Raw genomic sequence first — 24,576 nt, forward strand, 5'->3', positions numbered from 1 at the left:
CTTGGCGGTGATAGTAATTAAAGTCTTCCTTGTAGGAAATAGTCGATACCTTGTTTTTTTTGCAGTGCAGGTGTTTCTTGACACTTATCAGCACATGCCTGAATGTTGTCGATTTTGCTGCCTTCAGGCAGAGTGTTTTTACTATATGTTAGAAAGGAATTTAACATCTTATAATGATGGAAAGGACTTCATGAATGAAACAGCTGGAACTTTTTGAGCCCTTTAGAACTGCTATGATGTCCTGTTGATAACCTCCAAACGAGCACAGCCTTGTTTGTTTTTGTAATGTATGGCTCCTGCCATTGGACTATTTTCTTTTGCCATGATGTCCGTTGACGTCAGCTTTATTAAGGCTTCTTGATGTTGTACTTAGTGAAATACAGTACTGGCTTGCTAGCAAGGATGGCCAGTCTAAATTCTCCTTTGGAATTCAGGTCTTGGATCCCCATTTGGAGCAAGGATGTGATGAGTCCCAAGCTGTGTGATGCTGGCAAAAGCGAAAGAGGGAAGTCAAAATTCGATGCTCATCCCCTCACGAAGTATGGTCGTATCACAGCCTGTGGGTTTCTGGATGGATCTGCAAGAATTTACGGATTTGACGTTTAACTTCCCTTATTTAGATGCCAAAACTTTTTTAATTAATAGTGAACACGAACCCAAAGAGGTTCCTTTTGCATTAGAATCTAGATTATTATGTTGTTTAAAGATTGAGTAGGCATTCCATCATTTTTTTTCCAAACTAAATCTTGAAACAATTGATCCTTTAGAATACAAACAGTTCTGGTTACCTGGTGACTTTTCCTTTTCTCTGAAATTACTGTGGTTTGGATCTGAGTACACTTCTCTTTTGTGACTAAGAGGCATCTGTATTTTTCACCTAGGGCTGTGTATTTTAATTTCTGTGTCTAAATTGTGTAAACATTTAGACTTGCTGGCTATGTTCCACAAAAGTAGTAATGAATTCATAACAGAATTACTTGTGCCTTCCTCACCCCTGTGCAGATTAAGGAGCAGTTTTAGCTTCACAATTTATGGACCAGTCTAAAAGATTGTACAGCTCCTCCCTAGGTTATGAACAGTGTTCGAGACTGTTCGAGATGGTGGGGTGGGGGCGTGAGATGGGGATTAGATTTGCTGGCTGCTTCAGGTATCTACTCCCAGATAGGAGCGTGCCATTTCCCTGTGCCTTTCTCCACCCTGCCGCCAAGCTACCTAGGAGCACTAAGCAGACTCAGTCGCTCACTCATTGAGTCATTAAGGCCGTCTTAGATCTTGGATATGGAAACATATCATATCCTGGGGATTGCCTGTATACAGGTGATCTTCTGTCATGTGTTCCTTGCACCCTTACCACAATTACCATAAGAATTGGGCGAAACAAATTCTCCCTCTATTTTTGTTTGATTGTTTAGATATCAGGGCACCAGCAATATGGTGCAAGGTAGTGTGATTAGCACCACACTTTACAGTACCAGTGACCCGGGTCCATTTCCTGCTGCTGCCTGTAAGGAGTTTGCACGTTCTCCCTGTAACCATGCGGGTTTCCTCCGAGTGCTCTGGTTTTATCCCACAGTCCAAAGACGTGCCGGTTGACAGGTTAATTGGTCATCGTAAATTGTCCTGTGATTAGACTAGGGTTGCCGGGCGGTGTGTATCAAAAGGGGCGAAAGTGCCTACTGTATGTTGCAGCCCAATAAATAAATAAATAATGTTTTTCTTCAATTATGGGAACAATGGGAGAAAATGGAAGATGCTTCTCTTTTTGTTACATGGGACACGGAAATTCCACCTTTCTACAGCTTTTTCAATTCTGATAATGAAGGGGTTGGTACATATTTTGAGATACTTTCATATATTGTGGCTCCATTTTCATGTATCACTGTCTGAAAAGAGCAAAACAGGTAAAGTGCACAGAAATATTACTAGGCACAGAGAGAAAGATTTAGTACTGGTATAAGCAAAACTTCCTGAACAAATATCCCAGTGCTGTGTCTAGGTCCAGGACATAGTTGTATTGTCTACAAATACATTTAGCAATTCAGTTACTAGGGAAGAGAAATTAATAACACTGGATCTATTTCATATTGTGCTCGATAACAGAGCATGCCACAGACTAAATATATTTTCATTAAGCAACATTTCTAAAACTGAAGGGAAGAAAACCAAGTCATCCTGTCTAGAATTTAGATGGACTGCTGCTGTTTATTTTAATGTTGCACAGATAAAAGCTTATTTGCAACTGATTGAAATGCAAGAACAATAATTTCTAGATCATTTTGTGTTATTATGGAAATTTGATTAGCAGTTCCCAGAATGCACTGCACTTCATACATTGGATGCAGTTTCCATGTGAGAAATGCATATTATGTTGTTATTGTGCATTACTACTTTAGGGATTTTGCAAATGAAATTAACTGGGCACTCCCAGATAGTCTTGTCTTCACAGTGCACACCAGACTAGGTCCCCACTAAAATAATTCCCATGTTTATTATTTATTCTTCAAACTTCATCCCCACCCCACTGACTATTCTGCTTTACTCTCCTATCCCACATCCTCCAAGGGCCTTCCATCTTCCTTCAGTCAGCTTTGCCTCGTCTTAATGGTTCAATGCTCAATGCCTCCATTTAATGTCAGAAATTGTATAGAGTGTACAACCTGTGAAATTCTTACTCTTCGCAGACATCCACAAAAACAGAAGGAGAGATATATATATAGATAGATAGGTATTGATTTGAGTGCAGCTGTAGATCACGGAATCTGACAGGACTGCACCCACATTGAATAGGAAAGAAGAGATATTAAACCTCCTGATTAGCCTAGTCTCTCCACACTTCCACCTTTGTGACTCAACCTGATGTGAAGCATGATGAGGAAGTCAGTCCTCTGTACGTTGGTTGTTCATCATTTCTGACAATGAAGTTTGTCTGTGCAGCTCATTAAAAGAGCTATGCAGAGAAAAACGTGTGCGGGAGGATTTTTATAGTGAAAAGGCCGTTGCAGTGGCTTGAAAAAGATTCAAAAATCTTGGTCCAGTGGTAGAAAAAATTGTCACAACTGAAGACTTCCTTGGCTGCAGTGGTTAGCCATGGCACTACTGTACCTCATCATGCCCTTCAATCTCCATTGCAGCACTGCCTTCTTGGCCATCTGATCTTGTAGTTGATCTTGTCCGTCTAGTCTGCCAGAACAGGCCTCACATGTTGGGGTAGACATATCCCTATCTCACCAGGGTTGGAGGATCCTGGATACCCTCACCTGGTTTAGCCTGCATGCCGAAGTACAGGAGTGTGGCCACTATCACCGGTAAACAGTTACTTGGAGCCACAGGTGAGAGCTGAGTAGCAGGTGGAGACCACAGGTGGATGAACTGCCCCTGGGTAGAGCACGACAAGCCCACCACTAGAGGTGTCACTCCTCCCTGGACATCCCATGCACCCCAGTCCTCTGCATAGGTTTCAATTAACTCTTATTTACATCTAACAAGGTATTTGTTCCAAACGTTTAATCCCATTGAAAACATAAAAACATAGTAAAATTCCTTACTATCCTTCTTTAATCAAATATTTTAAACATGCTTAATCATAATCATTATATAAAGATTAGCTTTATTTGTCACGTGTATATCGAAACCTGCAGTGAAAAAAGATCAAGTGCTTTCCTAGTGTACGTGACAATTAAGCTCCTATTGGGCTTCCAGCCGGATACAGATATCAATTATAACTGACGTTTCGATGGCAAACTCTGCTGCCATCTTCTTCAGGGATGACACCTGGGTAAGTCCAGTCCAGTGGACCAGCAGACTAGACATGCATCACCCTTCATTAGGTGGCAGAATTTGGCATCAGAATGTTGGTTAAGATTGATATTTGTACCTGGCTGGAAGCCTGGAAAGAGATTATATAGTGAAATACATTGTGTGTATCACATCAAATCAGCAAGGTTTATGCTGGGGGTGGGGGGCAGGCTACAAGTGTCACCACCCATCCAACATATGTCATATCAACCTTAAACCTTAGACAAAATTTCAATTGAATATCACCTGGTTTATTTGGTAAATCTTTGAGAAATTTCTTAAATTCTTGACCATTAGCTACAAGCTTCTAGCATTCCATTGTAAGATTAGAAAAACTTACAAACTTATTTACCCATCTTTGTAGAGCATCATTAATAACTTCTAGAGTTGTCTTTTATCTGTAGATGTTTTTCTGCCCTACCTTTGGTTTCTGCTGTGCTATTTAACACATCTGCCAGGAAGGTGATCGCTGGAGCTGTAAAGCGATTCCGCTAACCGCTATGCTACCGTGCCTTCCATACATTAATGAAATGATACTTTTGATGCAACACTTGTATGCTTTTGAAGAATAGTGCAGTCAGTTAGGTAAATATATTTGGATCATCTTTGCTGAGTTCATTGTATTTTATTGATGGGTCTAAACACAAGGCAAGTTAACAGATAACTACAGAATATCTATGAAAAATGGAGTTCACTGTATCTGCAGGAATAAACTTGATATATGTGAAGTTCTTGGATTTAATCTATTTGCTTGTGGGCTCACACAAACTGATACTCTGGTGACATTACCCTGATTGCATTGGAAAAATTGCATACTTCATTCTTCTGTCCACTTAATAATCATTTCCTGTGACAGAGCTTGAAATGAAGTGCATGTTTCAGGAGCTTGGCATCAGGCATCCGAATGCTCGTCCTGTCCAACAGAGCATACTTAAGATTTCAGTGCTGGAATGTTGGCTTGGTGGGCCCCCCCCCCCCCCCGCCCCCACATTGATTTGCTTAACTTTCCAATGGATGTGGAGAATTTGAAAAGCAGCTTTCATGTTACTGTTCCCGTGTTTTGATGTGCCAATTACAGGTCGTCCAAATCTCAGAAGCAAAAAACGGGGAGGGGATTCTCCCCTGTGCACCATGAGTTTTGTGCCAGAACTAAGGTCTTGATCTTCAAGTACCCTTTTCATTAATCTGCTAAAGTATCTACAACATCAAATTTAACAAGAAGGGTAAAGGCTTTAGCAAGGGTATAAGCCCATAAAATATAGGAGCAGAATTAGGCCATTTGGTCCATCGAGTCTGCTCCGCCATTTCATCATGGCTGATCCATCTATCAACCTTTGCCTTAAATATACATAAAGACTTGGCCTCCACAGCTGCCTGTGGCAAAGAATTCCACAGGTTCACCACTCTCTAGGTAAAGAAATTTCTCCTCATCTCCATTCTAAAAGGACACCCTCCTATCCTGAGGCTGTGCCCTCTGGTCTTAGACTCTCTTAGACTGGTCTTAGTGTTGGGAAGTGAATGGTCATGCACTTTGGTAGAAGAAATGAAAGGGTTAACTACTTTCCAAATGGAGAGAAAATACAAACAACTGAGGTGCAAAGGAACTTGGGTCCTTGTGCAGGATTCCCTAAAGATTAATTTGCAGGTTGAGTCAGTGGTGAGGAAGGTAGATGCAATGTTTGCATTCATTTCAAGAAGATTAGAATATAAAAGTAAGGATGTAATGTCGAGGCCTCACATGGAGTGTTGTGAGCAGCTTTGAGCCCCTTATCTTAGAAAGGGTGTGCTGAAACTGGAGAGGATTCAAAGAAAAATGATTCCAGGATTGAATGGCTTGTCATTTGAAGAGCGTTTGATACCTCTGGGCCTGCATTCACTAGAATTCAAAAGAATGGGAAGTGACCTCATTGAAACCTGTCGAATGGTGAAAGGCCTTGATGGAAAGGATGTTTCCTATGGTGGGAGAGTCTAAGACCAGAGGACATAGTCCAGAATAGAGGGGCATCCTTTTAGAACAGAGATGAGGAGGAATTTCTTTAGCAAGAGAGTGGTGAATCTGTGGAATTCTTTGCCACAGGCAGTTGTAGAGGCCAAGTCTTTATGTATACTTAAGGAAGAGGTTGATAGATTCTTAATTGGTCAGGGCATGTAGGGATACGGAGAGAAGGCAGGAGATTGGGGCTGAGAGGACATTTGGGTCAGCCATTTTGAAATGGAGGAGCAGACATGATGGGGCAAGTTGCCTAATTCTGCTCCTATATCGTATGGTCTTATGGTCTTTTGAAGTTTATTTTTCTCTTTGATTTGTCTTCAAGAGTTCAATCAACATTCCTCCCATTAATTAAAGGAAAAATTTACCTTTGAAAAAGATGTAAACAAGATGCATAACTTAATATATTTCTGTCACTCTTCCTCTCAATACCTGTGGTTATTGTCTTGCCAGTAGGTTATTTCTGCTGTGCTATCCTAATAAAGCACAATTCCTGCTTGTTCTTAAACTTGCCATCTTTTGCAAGTTAGGACATTTATTCCTTTTAGGTGTTTGGGGATGGTGAGGAACAATTTGTAAACCATTGATTTAGAATGCTGTGCTTTTTGTAAACTAATGATATGTTAGTTGTATTCAGTTTCGGAGTCGGAATAAGATACAAGTAACGTCACAATCTGGACCTAATTGTAATGTACGGAAAACAGGAAATGCTACAGAGAAGCAAGTTAAATTTTTGTTTGATAACCTTTCATAGAATTGTAGAAACTTTGACTCAGTGGAAGCCATTTGATTCATCATGCTTGTGGCATTTAGAAAAGAAATGCTGAAACTAATCCCATTTTCCTGCATTAAATCAATGGTCCTGCTGGTCTTTCTTTTCAAATAGCCATCCAGGCATGCTTTGAATATGATGAACGTTTCTTCTCAACCACCCTTACAGGCAGTGAGACCCTGACCTCTGCACAAAACTATTTCTGGAAATGTAGCCAAAGTGATTTAATCTTGAGAAGAGTGTGGTATTCAGTTGTGGAGGTGAAACAGGGCAAGTGAACATAAAATAAACAAGATGATAGTGAGAAGCCCATAGATACAAAAGATCCTTCTGTTAGTGTGCATTTCGGAAGGACTAGAATGTAATGCTGAGGCTTTATAAGACATTGGTCAGACTGCACTTGGAGTATTGTGAGCAGTTTTGGGCCAATTTTCTAAGAAAGGATTTGCTGGCATTGCAGAGGATCCAGAGGAGGTTCATGAGAATGAGTTAACGTATGAGGAACATTTGATGGCTTTCAGCCTGTATTCGCTGGAGTTTAAAAGAATGAGGGGGGATCTCCTTGAAACCTATCGAATATTGAAAGGCCGAGATAGAGTGAATTTGGAGAGGATGTTTTCTGTAGTGGGGGAGTTCAGGACCAGAGGGCATAGCCTTAGAATAGAAGGGCATCCCTTTTAAATAGAGATGAGGAGGAATTTCTTTAGCCAGGGGGTGGTAAATCTGTGGAACTTATTGCCTCACACAGCTATTTAGGCTAACTCATTGGGTATATTTAAAGTTAAAGTAGATAGGTTCTTGATTAGAAAGGACATCAAAGGTTATGGGGAGAAGGTAAGAGAATGGGATTGAAAGGGATTTTAAATCAGCCATGATGGGAAGGCAGAGCAGACTTGATGGGCTAAATGACCTAATTCTACTCCTATGTATTATGGTCTTAAAGTTTTATTGTCCTTTAAAGGTAGAAGGATACCATTCGAGCCGAGGCCTAATGAGCACAAAAAGAAAGGACCAAATTTTGAGCCACTTGTAAAATATTTTCAACAGCAGAATTAATCTGTATTTGCTACATTTGACTAAGATGATTAAATAAAGGGATTTATTGAAAACAAGGGAAGCAGAAGAAGGAGAACAGATGGAGTGTCCAATAATGCATTGTGTAATCCTCCAAACCTCAAATCAGCATTTAAGTTCAGTTATTGTCTCTATAGGAAATAGTTTAGTGCTAGAGGTAGCTGCTGTTTCTTGCTTTTGTTAGTTTTATCAAGATATTTACATCCAAAAACTTGATTAAATGTCATCAAGTTCCAGTTCAACTTCTTGCCATTCAACTGTACACATGTATACCACCAAATAAAACAACGTTCCTTGGGACCAAGGTGCACAACACATTCCATATAACTCACACACACACAACTCAAAGTAATAGTATCACAAGTAAATAAGCTGCATTTATGACACAAGTTGAAAAGTAAACAGTGAAACACATCTGGTGCTTCATATGCGATGAAACCTGGGTGGGGGCAGGGAGTTCAGTGGTCTTACAGCATGGGAGAAGAAGCCGCTACCATTCTAAAAGTTCTTGTCTTAATGCTGCAGTACCTCTTGCGTGATGGTAGGGCATCAAGGAGATTTTTGGATAGATGGGAGAGATCGTTGATGACGCTAAGGGGTCTGTGTACACAGTGATCAGATTATTACAGAATGTTTGTAATGAAAGTATTTTATATATATATATATATATATAAAATTAGTACTTATAAGTGTAGTTAATGTGCTCAACACATTATCAAAACATTCACGGCCTAGCTTTTAGCAGGGTCGTAAATTTTTGCAAAATATGTTTTTGTGTGAAACTGTCTTAACAACGCTGATGTATCTGTAAATATATTAAACTGTCTGCTGGATAATACATTAACTGACCTCGCTTTCAATTTCTTGGCTGACCCGGGCCTGACTGGAACATTTGTTGGACTGATCTGGGTTGGTTTTGTTATGGAGTCTGTGTCAGGAGATGAATTCTCAATTGTAAGTCATCTGGCATTCATATATATAACTCATTTCATATGAATGTAAGAAATAAAAGGAGGAATAGGCCATGTGTTCTGCTCTCCAATTCAAAAAGTTCATGGCTATAAAAACACAATTTTAATTGGGGAAATCCCTATTGAATTGTCATTAGCATCCAATGGATTCCAGAGAAAGTTTTTATCTTTCTTGTTTCCTGCAGTATAATTACTTTGGCTGTTTAAGGAAGAAGGTATCACAAAACTCATGATCCACTGGTTTAGAATCCCTGTCACTCTATTGCTTCTGTGATTTGGGCTGCCTGTAATTGGCATCAAAGTACTGGAACAATACAATGAAAGCTGCTTTTCAAAATCCTCCAAATCCATTGGAAAGCTAAGCAAGTCAATGTCAGTGTCCAGGCCAGGCCAACATTCCCAGCACTGAGCTCCTAATTACTCTCTGTCGGGCCGTGCCCAATGCCAAATTCCTGAAAAATGCACTTCATTTTAAACTCTGTCATAGACAATACTTATTACAGTACTGTGCAAAAATCTTGGGCACTTCTACATAGCTAGGGTGCCTAAGACTTTTGCACCGTATTGTAGTAATTTTATGTATTACACTGCACAGCTGCCACAAAAAATAACAAATTTCATGGCCTAGTGCTTCAGGGCTGGGTGTGTCTGTGCTCACATCACCCCCCCCCCCCCCGCCCTTGGCACTCCTCCTCTGCCATCTGCCCCACACCCCTCCAGCGGAGCTCCACCCTCGCCGTTCCCAACATCCTTTGCTCCTGCCAGATTTACAAGCTTGCTTTCTGCTCCATGTTGACAAATACAATACTGTGCAAAAGCCTTAGACACCCTAGCTATATGTATGTGCTTAAGACTTGTGCATAGTATGTAAATGCACAGAAGACTGAAGGATGTGTTTTCCTAATGCAATCAGGGTAAACCACAGGGTGTCAGTTTGTTAGAGCCCACGTGTTGCTACAAACATGTATGACACAATTCTGATGTCTCAGGTCAGTGCATGAAGACTTACCCCAGCTTTAAGTAAAATGGTGCAGTAAAGTAATTAAAACCAAGAACTTCAAGTATCAGGTTGATTCCTGCAGATACAGTGAACTCCATTTTTCATTGATATTCTGTATTTTTCTATTTTATCTCATTTAACTTCCCCTATGTTTTAAGATCCAGCAATAAACTCTGGAAAGATGATTCAAGTAAATTTACTTAACTGACCGCACTTGGTATATTTTGTAACTTCAAAACATTAAAATAATTCAAAAGAAGACATGGGAATCCAGGAATGTGAGTCTAACTTTGAGTTTACTATAAGCACGTTTCATGTGGAAGTGATGATGTGTCCAATTCACTTATTTTTACCCATAAACCTGTAATGAATTATTTTAATTGAAGAAGAATGCTTGATTAACAATATATTTACAGTCGGCCCTCCTTATCCGCGAGGGATTTGTTCCGGGACCCCTCGCTGATACCAAAATTCGTGGATGCTCAAGTCCCTTATTCAACCTGTCTCAATGCGGTGGATCTTAGGACCCAGCGGAACCCCAGACCTTATGTAACCTGCGGTGGACATTAGGACTCAGCGGCAGCGATCTGAATCCACAGTGTTTCTGTTCACGAAAATAATCACGATAACGATTGAAAATAAAGTGGAAATAATAAAGCGATCGGAAAGAGGTGAAACGCCATTGGTCATTGTAAAAGCGTTAGGCTACGTCGGTCAACGATCGGAACAATTTTAAAGGATAAAGTGAGAAAGACTCTGCCCCGATGAAAGCTACAATTATTACTAAGCAACGCAGTGGTTTAATTATTGGGTTTTGGGGTTTTGTGTTTTTTATCCTCCACATCAACCCGGCACAGTGCAGAGCGCATTCGGGAGTGGTCTGTCACTGGATCGAACTTGGGAACTTCCGTTCCCGGGCCCAGCGCTGAAACATACGTTCTTATATACATAGGAAGGTAAAATATATATACTATATACAAACATTTGACTAACTGATGCTAAATAATACCAAATGTACCTGTTCCGACTTACTTAGTAAGAACTTCCGATTTTTTTCGATCCCAATGCATGATAACCCACGCACATCCTCCTGTATACTTTAAATCATCTCTAGATTACTTATAATACCTAATACAATGTAAATGTTATGTAAAATAGTTGTTATACTGTATTGTTTAGGGAATAATGACAAGAAAAAAGGTCTGTACATGCTCCAACAACAAGTGCTGGAAGAGCACTTCCGGGTTTTCGCATTCGCGGTTGGTTGAATCCGCGCATGCTGAATTTGCGGATAAGGAGGGCCGTCTGTATAAGATTACTCAACTATTACTTCAATATTAAATATACAATAGCACTGTTTTTCAAACGCATCAAATATTAATTTCATTAATATGTGGGTTTATCCCAATGATATTATGATTATGGATGCTTTCATTATTTGATTAAAGAAAGATAATTCTTATTTTTATTTTGTTCCTAAATTAAATTTGCTTTCAAGCAAATTAAAAGTTTGGAACAAATACCTGGAAATACCAGCCATGTCTTGCCTCATCTTTTGATTAATCTGTTTGGGCCCTTTGGACAGATCATAATTCAAAATTCAAATTCAAAAAAGCATTCATCACAGGGTCAAGGAGAAATTGTTTCACAAGAGAGTAGTGTACCTTTTGAATTTTCTCCCCGAGCAGGGTATGAATACTCAAATCACAAAGTATACTAGCACAGGAAACTAGCATTGAAGTAGATCAGACATTTCAGTCATTGTCATTTCCATCAACTACCAAGACAATTAGATGACCTTTCACTTTGATCTTTGATAGAGAGTCATGCAAACCCTCTCTCAGTCCACTGGCCAGAGCTTGAATTTCCTTTTAGAGATACAGCACGGTAACTGATCCTTCTGGTCCAAAGAGCTCCCACCACCAAATTACACGCATGTGACCAATTAAGCTGCTAACCCGCGTGTCTTGGGAATATAGGAGGAAACCAGAGCAGCTGGAGGAAACCCATGTGGTCATGGGAGGCGGTACCTACTCCTGACACATGGTGGCAGGAATTGAACTGGGTTGCTGACATTGTAATAGCTAACCGCTGTACGGCCGTGCCACTACTCACAATCCACTGTTTAGTCATCATATGAAAAAAGTTACTATGAGAATTCAGATGGACGTCATGGTGGGAGACGTTTTTGGTTTTGGAGATCCTGTAAGAGTAGCTTTGGTGAGTAATTGCAGTCTGTTTTGTGCTTGGTATACAATACTGTCACTCTGCAGGGAATGACCATTCAGAGGGGATGCCAATCATACAGGTTGTGGGAGTCTTTACAGGAAGTAGGGTGGGAAGAAGTAACTGGGAGTCAGTTTGCTTATGAATTCTGAAGCTTGGCTGACCTCCTGGAATGACAATACAAGTTTCCCCCGCTATTTGAAGGTTGAGCGTTCCCATGAAATGGTTTGTAAGCCAGAATATCATAAAGTGAAGAAGCAATTACCATTTATTTATATGGGAAAAATTTGTGCGTATTCGCAGACCCAAAAAAAACCTACCAGATCATGCCAAATAATACATAAAACCTAAAATAACAGTAACATATAGTAAAAGCAGGAATGATCTGATAAATACACAGCCTATATAAAGTAGGAGTACTTTTCTGTAATTATTGCAGCACTGTCCGCCACAGCGAAAATCTCACGCAAGCGCTCTCAGCAGAAAGACTCGGTGCAAACGCTCTTGGCAGAAGCATCTCTCCAGTAACCTTAAAGCTATGAAGCTGCCAAATCATACCAAATAACACATAAAAATACACAGCCTATATAAAGTAGAAATAATGTATGTACAGTGTAGTATCACTTACCGGAATCGGGAAGACAGCGAGCACACTGATGATGGTGTGTTGGGCTGAGTCATTGGAGGTTGGGGTGGTGGGAGGTAGAAGAGACTGGGGTGTCATCTCATTGTCGTCTGTTTCCATCAGGGCAGGCAGGTAATTTTTTTCCATGTCTGCCTGCCTCGATGTCGAAGGTCAAGTTTCGTCGTCTGCTGTGGAAGGCTTGAAAAACGACAGACTGTTATGCATGAAAATCCCAAAAGATCAGCAATTTCTCAGAGATTCAAACCACCCTATCTGGTACATCAATCATTCCACAGTGAAAGTCACTTAGATCACACTTCTTCCCCGTTCTGATGCTTGGTCTAAATAACACCTGAACATCTTGACCATGTCTACGTGCTTTTGCATATTGTGTTGCTGCCAGAATGGATACTATTTACACTGAAGAGGAGGTAAGTGGGAGGGTGATGCACCTCCAGTGTTTGATCTGAAAAAAGGCACGCCTCTGCTTTTCTTCCCCTTTACAGGTGTCCCATTTTTCGAACGTTCGCTTTACAACACCTCGCTGTTACGAAAGACCTACATTAGTTACCTGTTTTTCGCTAACAGAGGTGTCTTCACTGTTATGAAAAAAAGCAGCACGCGCCCCAAGCAGCCAAGCTCCTCCCCCGGAACTGCATTCTAGCCGCCTTTAAACACGTGCCTGTGAGCATCTGTGCTTTATGTTGATTTATTTTGTGCATCAGTTAACAAGATGAGTTCTAAGGTATCGGAAAAACCTAAAAGAGTTTACAGAATGGTGCAAAGAGTAAAAAGCCTCCAGTGAGTGGCGGTTCTGTGGGCAAAAATACCTTGTTAATGGGAGAGGTCAGAGGAGAATGGCCAGACTGTTCAAGCTGACAGGAAGGCGACAGTAACTCAAATAGTAGTAGTAGTGCATTCACTTGAGTTGATTCTGATATAGTGTTGGGTGGAAATGTACATAATCCACAACCAGCAACATTGAGTTGGGGTTTCACTTTAAAAGGATGGCCTGGCATGATGACGGAATTACGTGAAGGGCCTTTAGCGCACTTTGTTTTAGGCTTTGGAGTTCATTAAAAATGTGTTACGGCTTTTTCTTAAACATGAAACAGCTCACACAGTTTTATTTGTGAAAACCTACGTTGGTGACTCCAATGCTCTGGGGTAATTCTAGAGTTATTGAACATGTCGGCCAATGCTGTCGCTTTGAAACTGCCAAAGTTTTGGGAGCAAAATGCCATTGCTTAGTTTGTACAAGCTGAGGCCCAATTTGCACTGCGAGAAATGACCACCACTGACACCAAATATTTCGATGTGGTAGCATCGCTCAGCAATTCTATGGCTTGAGAGTGCGAGTCTACTAGAAAACCCACCTGAACATGATAAATACCGATTGCTGACACCTCACCTTTTACAGTCTTCTGGACTATCAGAGTCTGAGCGCACCAAACAGTTGCTATGCTTGCCTGGCCTTGGCGATGCTACGCCTTCGGAGCTATGGACCACATACTGTCTCTCCCGGGAAAGCACCATCCTTCTTTTATTTTTAAGGAACTCGTCATGCAGCAACTGCCTGATCAAGTTTGCATGGCCCTCACTAATGCACCCCGTGAAGGACTATAGGTGTTTGCTAAAATGGTTGATAGCCATAAAATGGCTCAGCCAGGCAGAGATGAATAATTCCTCCTCATTTCCCTGTTTCAATAAGCTTGGTCAGCACGGCCTCCAACACAAACAGACGACTGTCTAATGCTACAAAATAGACCATCGGGTCTGTGTTTTTTAGCACGTTCGCTTTGGTGCAAACACTAGGAAGTGCCGACAGTGCCAGTGTATCGGGACATCGGAGATCTGTGAACACCGTAGTTTTTACCTGCTCGGGTTGTCCACTGTTCATTACGTACACCCTTTCAGGGCGATGCCTCCTGTGTGACACGGGTGCTCAAGTAAGTGCGCGGCAAGCATCGCCTATTGATAAGAAGGCAAAGAGCGAAGGAACCTCACTGGTGGCCACCAGTGTCTGTAGGATTCAGACTTACAGGACACGGTGACTGATGCTCTGCTTCAGTGGGCAACGTTACACATGGAACTTCGTCCTGGCTGAAGTAGCTAGACCTCAGCTCGGTGCAGATTTCCTGTGTGCCCAAGGACTATTAGTCGATCATTAGGACTGTCGGCTTGTAGATGTCAAGGACTTTCAGGTCGTTACCCTACTCCCCCAGTAAGTTCCCCCACAACGATTCTGTCAAGCGCATGCACCTTGGATGTGAGTTTACTCGACTGCTGGGTGAATTCCCAAACCTCACCTAGCCCACATTCTCCACCACAGCCACAAAACATGGGGTTGAGCAACACATTTCCACAACTGGCCTACCAGTCCGTGCCCACATGTGTGGAGTGGACCTGGAACAGCAGGAAACCATGAAGGCCGAGTCTGGTCGAATAGCCCTTGGGCTTCGCCCCTCCATTTGGTCCCAAAGTCTAATGGTGGTTGTGGCCCATGTGGCGATTACTGACGCCTTAACGAGGTCACCACCCCCTGTTCGTTACCCGGTCCCACAATTCCAAGTCTTTGCAGCACATTTAACCAGAAAGATAATTTTTTCCAAAGTCGATTTAGTTAGGGGGTACCATCCTACCAGATTCTACCTGTATCCTGCCAGATTTTGGAAGAGTCTTTAGAGAACTGAATTAAGAGACTTAACTTTTCCATTCAGCTTGGAGAATGTAAGGAAGCTATGAAGGCAAATACTGTGATGAAGCAAAGCAAGTTGAATATTTTTGCTTTCATATACTTGCTTTTCAAGAAACTAAAACTTTATTTCCAATTTTGAGAATTAATTATAAAGGCATATTATTAAACTACTTTGAAATAATTGTGACTTTTGCATGCAGAGCTCGAGTCAATTCACATCTTGTGATTAGATTGTTCCTTGTTAAAATATGTTGTTCCTTTTATCTGTTATTCATTACATAAAGTGTGGGCAAAAATATCCACATGGTACTGCCTTCTCTCCATAATATGGTGCTCTGTAGCTCACGAAGTACTGGGAAACTTGATTAGTACTCCCATGGCACACTCATTTTAAGCAGCTTGAACATTCATGACATCTACTTGAAACTTAGTATACTGAAGTGTGGCCAAATTCTTTCCCCACTGAATCACGACCATTCTGGCTTTCTGGAAAATGATTGCAAATAATTGGCCACTATAGGTGTCTTTGCTTCATTGTATTGAATATTAGAGTTGGCTCAGTCAACTTTTTAGTTTTGGTCATACAGAAGACAAATTTCATTGGTGGGAAGGAATGTTAATTTTCTCAAAGGGCTTCAAAGAGTCAAAACAATAACAGCACAATGTGTAGAAGAAATGCTGGATCAAGTTTAAAAACTAAGATAATTTTATGATAAAAGGTAAACATGTCATTAATAAGTACAACTAGTGGAAGGCACTTCATTGCAAAGTTCCTTAACTCTTGGATTCTATTTGGCTCCAAGTACCCACTAACTGATTCTGAACAGCATGGATGTTCAATCTTTAGAATCCTATTTTGTGCCAAATCCTTTGAAATTCTACCAATACTTACTCGTATTTTCTTTCTTTTTGTCTTCACAGGAAGGAATCAATATCTCACACTGCTGTCTTGCGATTTGGGCATGCGGAGACCCTCCTGCCAGTTTTGACTCTCATGGGGTATTTTAAGGATGAACACCCCTTACTAGCAAATAATTTTGAAGAGCAAAAGAATCGTAAATTTAGAAGTGGACAAATTTCACCCTTTGCTGCAAACCTTATTTTTGTCCTGTACCACTGCAATGAATCACAGAGCATAGGGGAAAAGTACAAACTCCAGTTGTTTCTGAATGAAAAGCCACTACCATTTCCTCAGAATGGAAGCCTTGTTGCTGACTATGATGAAGTGAAGAACCACTATCAACATCTTATTGATACACTGAAGTTTAGCAATGTATGTGAGTTTGCCTCAAAGGAGTTAAATATATCACAACATGATGAGATATAAGTTAGCTCCATACTTTTATCTGATCGGTTTCTTTCCTTTAATTCTCTGGAAATCATTTTTGTGCAGGGGAGAGATTTTTTGTTATTTTTCTTGCAGCTACAATGCAGAAGTGGATGAAGTAGTTTTAAAAGGACTGGGAACAAGTTGCTCATTTTGAGACTGGAAATTATAATCTTTTAATGTCACGTTCACGTTGGTCATTGTCAGCTGAAATTCTCTGTCAACAGTATTGTGAAAGTAGCTGTCTCTAATTGATCTCTTGTAACTGAAGCTGCTGCTGAACCTCCAAAGACTAGTTGGGGTTGGTGTAAATCTTAGGGAATTCATTATCACCTTCCATATTTTTAGACCACAAATGCTGAAGGAATGTTGACAATATATAGAGGACTGGAATAGCAGGATAAAAATATGCCTATATTAATCCACACATGAAGGATACTATACAGATCTGGACATCCTCACATTGGAAGAATTGTTGGTCTTGGAAGGATTACCCCAAAAATTTTACATGAATAAACTTAGTGTCGTGATTTTTTTTAAAAATCATGATTATCATGACTAAAAAAAAATTATGCTTTATTGCCATGAGGTGATGGTGATCACTTTTCCAATGGTTCCATGAAGAACTCATGGGCTGCAATGTTGTGGTGGAGGTGGGGATTTGTGTCCAGGACAAAGTTTTAATCGTGGCTCAAGGAAGCACAGTGAGGTGAAAGTAAGCTATGTAATTTTTAAAATAAAAATATCATTGTTTAATTATTGATTTAATGTTGCTCATTTTATTAAGGTCTTATTTTGAGATAGCAATAAACTGCAATTAATTGACAGTCCAGCTGAAATAAGAGGTGGAAAGTATGGTATAATGTAGTGTTCTATAATTTATTAGAGGTTTACAAAATATTAAAATATATTTGGGTAGAAAGAAACTAGTTGAAGAGTTCAGGGCTAGCAATGCAATAAAAGCTGTGTGTTTCAGGATTAAAATTCTAAATCAAAGGTTGATAGAATTTTGATGTCCATTTCTATAATTGGCATTTGAGGCTAGATTAACTGTTATTTTTGTACCTGAGATGCATTAGTGTTTTGGTTAACCAAAGGCAGATATATAGTGTTAGATCATAGGTCACTCATGATCCATTGAATGATGGCATAGCTTTTGAAATTAATGGGCATCTTTTCCGGCTTCAGGTCTGAGATGATGCAACTTTATTGAGCAAAGTCTGGGGAGCTGCAACATATTTACACTACACTATTAGCCTCCATTAAGTTTCTAAAGTGCAAGTGCAGTTGCCAGTAAAGAACAGCCACAACTTTAGGACTTCCAACTTGCAAAGGAGTCCAAATCTTGGCACTTAGTTGGAGAATTCTAGGCAGTGAGGCATAGAGCTACAGTATTTATAAGTATAAGCCTGCTGAAATTTCTGATGTCCAGTATTAAGCAGTTAAGTGAAAAGGCATCAGCATGTGTGAGTGGGCAATGGAACTGATTGAATTAATAAGTAATATGCAGTTCTCACTTAGTTGAGTATTATGTACAGCTTTGGAATACAGTGATGCTGCAGAGAATATTTAGGAATGACTTTCAGAAAAGTATAGATCTTTGTTTTCCATTCAAAACAGCTTGGGTCATAATAGAAATATTTTTTTATATGAAGGAAGACACAAAAAGTGCTGGAAGAATTCAGCAGGTCAGGCAGCATTTACAGAGGGGAATAAGGAGTCTGTGTTTTCAGGCCTAGATCCCACATCAGGACTGGGAAGGAAGGGGGAAGAAACCAGGACAAGAAGGTACGGTAGGGGAGGAGTACAATCTGGCAGGTGATGGATGAAACCAGGTGAGAGGGAGAGTGGGTGGGTGAGGAAGGGGAGATGAAGTAAGAAGCTGTGAGGTTGTACCTTGGGAGAAAGAGAAGGAGAGGCAACAGAGGAAGCTGATGGGCAGATGAGGGAAGGAAAAAGGGTAAGAGGGAAGCCGGAATGGGGAATGGAAAAAGACAGAAGAGAGAACAGGTGGAAATTACTGGAAGTTAGAGAAATTGTCATCAGGTTGAAAGCTTCCCTGATGGAATATGAGGTGTTGCACTTCCAACTGGAGTGTGGCCTCATTGTGGCATTAGAGAAGGCCATGGACTGACATGTTAGAATGGGAAGTCAAATTGAAATGGGAAAAATTACATTTTGTGCTCAACAAATGGTCCTCCAAACTATGTCAGGTCTCCTCAATGTAGAGGAGGGCACACTGGGAGCATCAGGTATATAGCCTTGACAGACTCGCAGGTGAAGTGTCACCTCGCCTGTTTGGGACCCTGAATGGTGGTGAGGGAGGAGGTTTTAGGGATAAGTGTAGCACTTGTTCTGCCTGCAGCGATAAGAGGAACAAGTAGGCAGGGGAGTCAAGTAGAGAGTGATCTCTGATGGAAAGCGGAGAGTAAGGGGTGAGGAAAAGATGTACTTAGTATTAGGATCCCATTGGAGATGGCAGAAGTTAAAGAAAATGATGTATTGGGTATGTGGTAGGTAAGGGCAAGGGTAGTGGTGATGGAACTGGTTAGGTCTGGTGTCTAGATAGAAACAGAGAGCTTTAAGACTTTTCTCATGGGGATAGGAGTGATAGTTTTTCATGGGTAGATTTCATGAAACAGTGTGTTTGGAACTGATTGGTGTATTGACCAAGCCAGACTGAGTAATGAGTAACAAACCAGAATGAATAAATAATCTGAAAATAAGAAAGTATCTCAATGTTTTTAACACAATAGAGATTAATAATGAACTCTAGGAACAGCAGGATTACATGCTAACCAAGTAAGGGAAATTACATGGAATGAGATTTATGCTGATTGCGTTAATATGGATTGAACTGTTAGGAAAGCAAAAACGTTTTTACAAAATATGTGATCAATAAATACTTTTGAAGATCAAAATTATCCAGATCTTCAGGCATATGCGTCAGCAATTGTGATAAATGGAGTACAATTACCCAAAGAGAAGAAACGTGGTAACTCAGCAGAGTAAAAGGAATATAGTATGCAGTAAGCAGCACAAAACAACTACGAGTTGGAAAATAACGCTGAAAGTTGAGATAAAAGTGGTAAATGATAACATGAGCCTATTTAAACACAGAATGGATTCTCGAATAAGCAACAGCTTAAAAAATACAGAATTGTTGGAGAGACCCCTTTATAATCCTTTCCACAGTTCAAAAGGGGAATAAAACAGTGAGGAAAGGAAAAATACAAATGGAACAAGGGGAACAAGATTTCGGGTTTAAAACAGCAGAATTCTAATGGAGGAAATGAAGGGGATTTTAAACAGATAAATCTACCAGATCTAATGGTTTCCATGCCAGATTACTAAAATAATAATGTGACAGAATTACAGAAGTTTCACTTGAATCCTTTCAATGCTTTATTGATTTAAGAATTATTTAAGAGCCCCTGGAGATCTTTGTGGAGGAAGTGTAGAGGAGAAGGATGGGGAAAAGGTATCTAAATCACCTACCTCTCCCTCTGTCACGCAGCAGCCAGCCTTACCCTTCTCCCAATCCTCTTACAGTTCAAATGAGGCTACTAGCATAATGCTTGAGATCAGACATTTCATAACTCTTGTGATTCTTATAAAGTGTCCAATTAAGTGTGGTAGCATTTACTCTGTGTAGGCGAAGAAAAATAATTTACAGAATAGATGTTTAATTGTTGGTATAAATTTCTCAAATATGTCACAGAAAGCCTGCTATTAAACATTTCAGATGATCTGTTCCTAGCTGCAGGAGGAAATGAATGTGTAATGATGTGTATCCCTTTAAGCGATACATGAAATCTACAATTATGTCCTGATTACTTCTAACCAACTAGCATTGGAGTAAGTGCTATAACTGTATATCAGTATACTTCTTCATCTTTTCAACCCAGGCAACCATGCAGTTTAAGTGGCCCCTCAGAAAACCCCAGGAGCTCCAAATGCACATATTCACATTATTTACAAAAATGGTTTCTCGTACTAAATTTGCATTCCAAACCATAACCCTAACCCCAACTCGGACATCTGTCTCATTAGCAACTGATCTGGAAAATTACTGTACATTCCAACAACACACACAAAATGCTGCCTGGCCTGTTGTATTCCACCAGCATTTTGTGTGTGTTGTTGGAATTTCCAACATCTGCAGATTTCCTCGTGTTTACTGTACATTCCATCTAGGTTTCTGAGAAACTACATTATAATTGTGTGCTGGAATATTTTTCCATTTGCTTAACCTCAGTGTTCAAGGTTCAGTTTATTATCAAAGTATGTATGCAGTATACAACTCTGATTTTTGCCTTCTCCAGACAGCCATGAATCAAAAAAACCATGGAAGCAGTTTAAAGAAAAACACAGCCCCATGCACAAAAACACCAAAACGATCAAACAGCGACAAGAACATCAGCTCCCCCATGCAAAAAAACAAATTGTGCAGAACGGCAACAAGCACATCAACACCCCAAACATACAAAAAAAAATCGTGCAATCGGCAACAAGAAAGAAAACATAGAATATAAAAACATAAAACTGAATGAGTCCAATTGTCCACAGTCCAATCCATAAATCGCAGGCCCAGAACTTCGGTACTAATCTCTGACAGCATCGAGAGAGAGAGAGAGAGCAAGCATTCGAATGCAGGGTCCTTGCCTCGGGAGCAGCGAGCGAGAGATCATCACATGTAGACACCTTCGTCTGACAGCAGCAGTGAGAGAGATTAGTCAATGTTGCTGAACACCCGCTCACCTTCTGCACTCGCCTCGATGTTTTAACCTTCCTTGATGCTTTAATCGGCGGGATATAACTCCTTCAACTACCAACCAGCCTGACAGCATCCAGCACTAAATATCTTGCTTGATTGATACCCCACCCACTCTTTCTGTGCACTTGCTTATGTTCATTGTTCAGAAAATGCACTGGAGTTACTTAGACTGTATCTTCCAAAGCTTAACTAGAGCTGTCAAAAAGGACAAGGGTAGTTAATGCATACTATGTACAGGTTCCTTTCCAAGCCTTACGCTGTCCTCAGTTGAAAATATGTTGTTGTCTTTCCAACATTATATTAGCAAGGATGAATTGCTGAGACTGCACAAGGAGTATTGTGAACAGCTTTGGGCCACTTATCTGATAAAGGTGTGCTGGCATTGGTGTGGGTCCTGAGGAGCCGCATGAGAATGATTCCAGGAATGAAAGTGATGCACCATCAATAACTCTTGGAGACGTGAGGCGAGATATAGGCTTTTATTGGCTGGAAGAAAAAACAAGCAGCAATTGACCACCACACTGCATCCTGGAGACTGAGGCCGGGGCGGTGTCCCCAATCGCCTTTATACTTGGGTCCGTGGGAGGAGCCACAGGAGCAGTCAGCAGGGGGGGCGTGTCCAGACAGGTATATGTAGTTCACCACAGAAAGGTTTTGCATATGAAGAACATTGAATGGCTCTGGGCTTCTATTTGCCAGAATTTACATGAATGACGGGGAATCTCACTGAAACCTATTGAATATTGAAAAGCCTAGATAGAGCGGATGTGGCGAGGATGTTTCCTATAGTGGAAGAGTCTTGGACCAGAGGACACAACCTCAGAATAGAGAGATACCCATTTAGAACAGAGATGAGGAATTTCTTTAGAGGGTGGTGAAACTCTGGAGCTCATTTCCACGGATGGTTGTGGAGGCCAAGTTATTGAATATATTTGTTGAGATGACAGGTTCTTGATTACACATGATGTCAAAAGTTATGGGAGAAGGCAAGAGAATGGGGTTGCGTTGGGATAATAAGTCAGCCATGATGGAATGGTGGAGCAGATTCAATGGGCCGAATGATCTGATTCTGCTCCTTTGTCTTATGGTCTTATAGAACAGCTTGGTAGAAGCCCTTTGGCCCACAACGTTGTACTGACCTTTCAACTTACTCTAACCCTTCTCTCCTACACAGCCCTTATTTTTCTACCATCCATGTCTCTGTCTAAGAGTTTCTTAAATGTCCCTAATGTATCTGCCTCTACCACCACCCCTGGCATGCTGTTCCACACACCCACCACTCTCTATGTAAAAAGATCTTCTGGTACCCCCACCTACCCCAGAAAAAGTCTCTGGCTATTATTTCCATCTATGCCTCTTATCATTGTCACCTTTCATCCTCTCCAAAGAGAAAACAACCTTGAAGAAAATATCGTCAAACACTTTACACAAAAATACTACTGAAGGACACTGGAAGTTCAAGAAGATGGCTTACTACTACTTTCTCAAGGGCTGTTCGTGGTGGATAATAAGTGTTGTCCTTGCCAGCAATGCCTGTATCTCATTAAATAAAAATCAAAGGCTAAACTAGCTAATCACCATATGCCGAATTGTAGCACTGAGTTCAGTAAATTGTAGACTAACACCAGAAAAAAAAAGTCAAATTTTATAACAACACAACACTGAAGAATCCAAAATTAGGCTAGACTCTATGTCTCTGATCCAAGTCTGGAGCTGATTTCTCCTTGAGGTAATCTATTGGGCTGTTTGGCCACAGAAACAACCTTGATTGCGTAGTTAGCACAAGAGATTGAATACATGCTTTATGGATGGTTGCTCAAAGCAACCTTGTTAGGGCACAGCCTGAGGGAAAGGTAAACTAACATTGACTGAGGCTTTTGTTAAAACCTGATCCTTTCCAGGAAATTTAACTCTACCTCATATCTTGAGATCCATCCTAAACGTCTATTTATCCACACCAAACCTTTCAGAGTGGCAATATAATCTTCATATTACACCATTAAATTGCTTGCTTGTTCTGTGAAGCATCATTGTTGAGATTTACCACTCTGAATTGTTACTCTATTGTTTCAGAAAATGCAGGAACTACTCAGGGTAGCAGCATGTATGGAAATAGAACCACATTAATGTTTCAGGTCAAAACAATTCATCAGAACACTTATTGTGATGTGCTCTGCAACTGAGCCTTCACAACTTCTTGAGAAGAAAATTCCAGATGTTCACTTTCATCTGGATAAATACATTTCTTTCCTGAATCAAGCCTGAATTGCTGACCTTTTGACTCTCGTAATCTGTGTTTCTAGAAACTCAAGCTGGGAAAGCATCATCCCTGCAATCCCTATAAGAACTTTATCTGATTTAATGAGATGACCTCTCATTCTTGAGATTCTTCAAGGACTCATCTCATGCCCTTGATATTTGTTGATTATTTATTATTGCTATTTATTTCTTTTTGTATTTTCACAGTTTGTCGTCTTCTGCACATTGGTTGAACGCCCAAGTTCATGTGATCTTCCCTCAATTCTAATTATAGTTATTATTCATTATGGATTTTTTGAGTACATCTGCAGGAAAATAAATCTCAGGGTTGTATATGGTGACATATACAGTATGTATTTTGATAATAAATTTACTTTGAACTTGCAAATCTAAATTTCACTGGTTATTTTGATATATTTTTGAAATAATTCCTGTCTGATAAGTAAAATTCCTTTCTAATTGTCTGTGGCATAATCTTTGATCTCTCCAAATGCACATCAACAGTGTATTTTGTTCTCCTATAAATATAAATATGGTAAATAAATAATTAAACTGTGAAGCTTAGTGTAGGCAGCACAAATTACCTGATAAATGAGATAGTTAGGATGCTCTTTGTATTTGTTCAAATAGTTTAGTAAATCTTGAAGTACTTGCACGTGTCTTAAGTAAATAGTGTTATGTAATTACTGTGCATGTTTTAAAGTGATTTTTTCAATACAGAACACTAAAAAATCTTCTTTCTCTTCCACAGATCTGTGATGACAGCAGTTGCTTCTTTTTCCTTTTCTTTCTCTTTCTTATTTTACTGTTTGTAGTTTATTATTAGTTTTCATTAAATTCAATTGACGCAACTTTGTAATTTGTGCAGCCCTGTGGATTTGTAATCCTGGTTCCAGATTGCTCTTTTCATACCCTTATTCAAATACTTTGAATGTTGTTAAGTCAGCTTTCATCACATTTTCAGCCCTTTTGGTCATAAAAACAAGCAATGGAAATAAATATCAACCCATTTCCTATTTCTGTTGGCTTAATAGCAAGAAATTATATTGTGTCCAATTTCCC

At 40.1% G+C, this 24,576-nt stretch overlaps 1 protein-coding gene across 3 annotated transcripts in view; it reads left to right on the forward strand.

Annotated features, from left to right (window-relative positions):
- LOC140715317 (multiple inositol polyphosphate phosphatase 1-like) overlaps positions 1 to 24,373 on the forward strand; it is a 79,663-nt gene extending 55,290 nt beyond the window's left edge. The window contains exons 4-6 of one of the 3 annotated variants that reach the window (XM_073027356.1): positions 16,073 to 16,424; positions 23,722 to 23,787; positions 24,266 to 24,373. In XM_073027356.1, coding sequence (XP_072883457.1) covers positions 16,073 to 16,424; positions 23,722 to 23,787; positions 24,266 to 24,340 — 493 coding nt within the window. In that variant the 3' untranslated portion in view covers positions 24,341 to 24,373. Of the gene's footprint in view, positions 1 to 16,072; positions 16,425 to 23,721; positions 24,242 to 24,265 lie in introns of those variants that run through there. The other 2 variants (XM_073027355.1, XM_073027357.1) reach the window with 2 other exon arrangements.
- The last annotated feature ends 203 nt before the right edge of the window (positions 24,374 to 24,576 follow it).

Source organism: Hemitrygon akajei, chromosome 23 (assembly GCF_048418815.1).
Source record: "Hemitrygon akajei chromosome 23, sHemAka1.3, whole genome shotgun sequence".
In the NCBI taxonomy this organism is placed as follows: Eukaryota; Metazoa; Chordata; class Chondrichthyes; order Myliobatiformes; family Dasyatidae; genus Hemitrygon; species Hemitrygon akajei.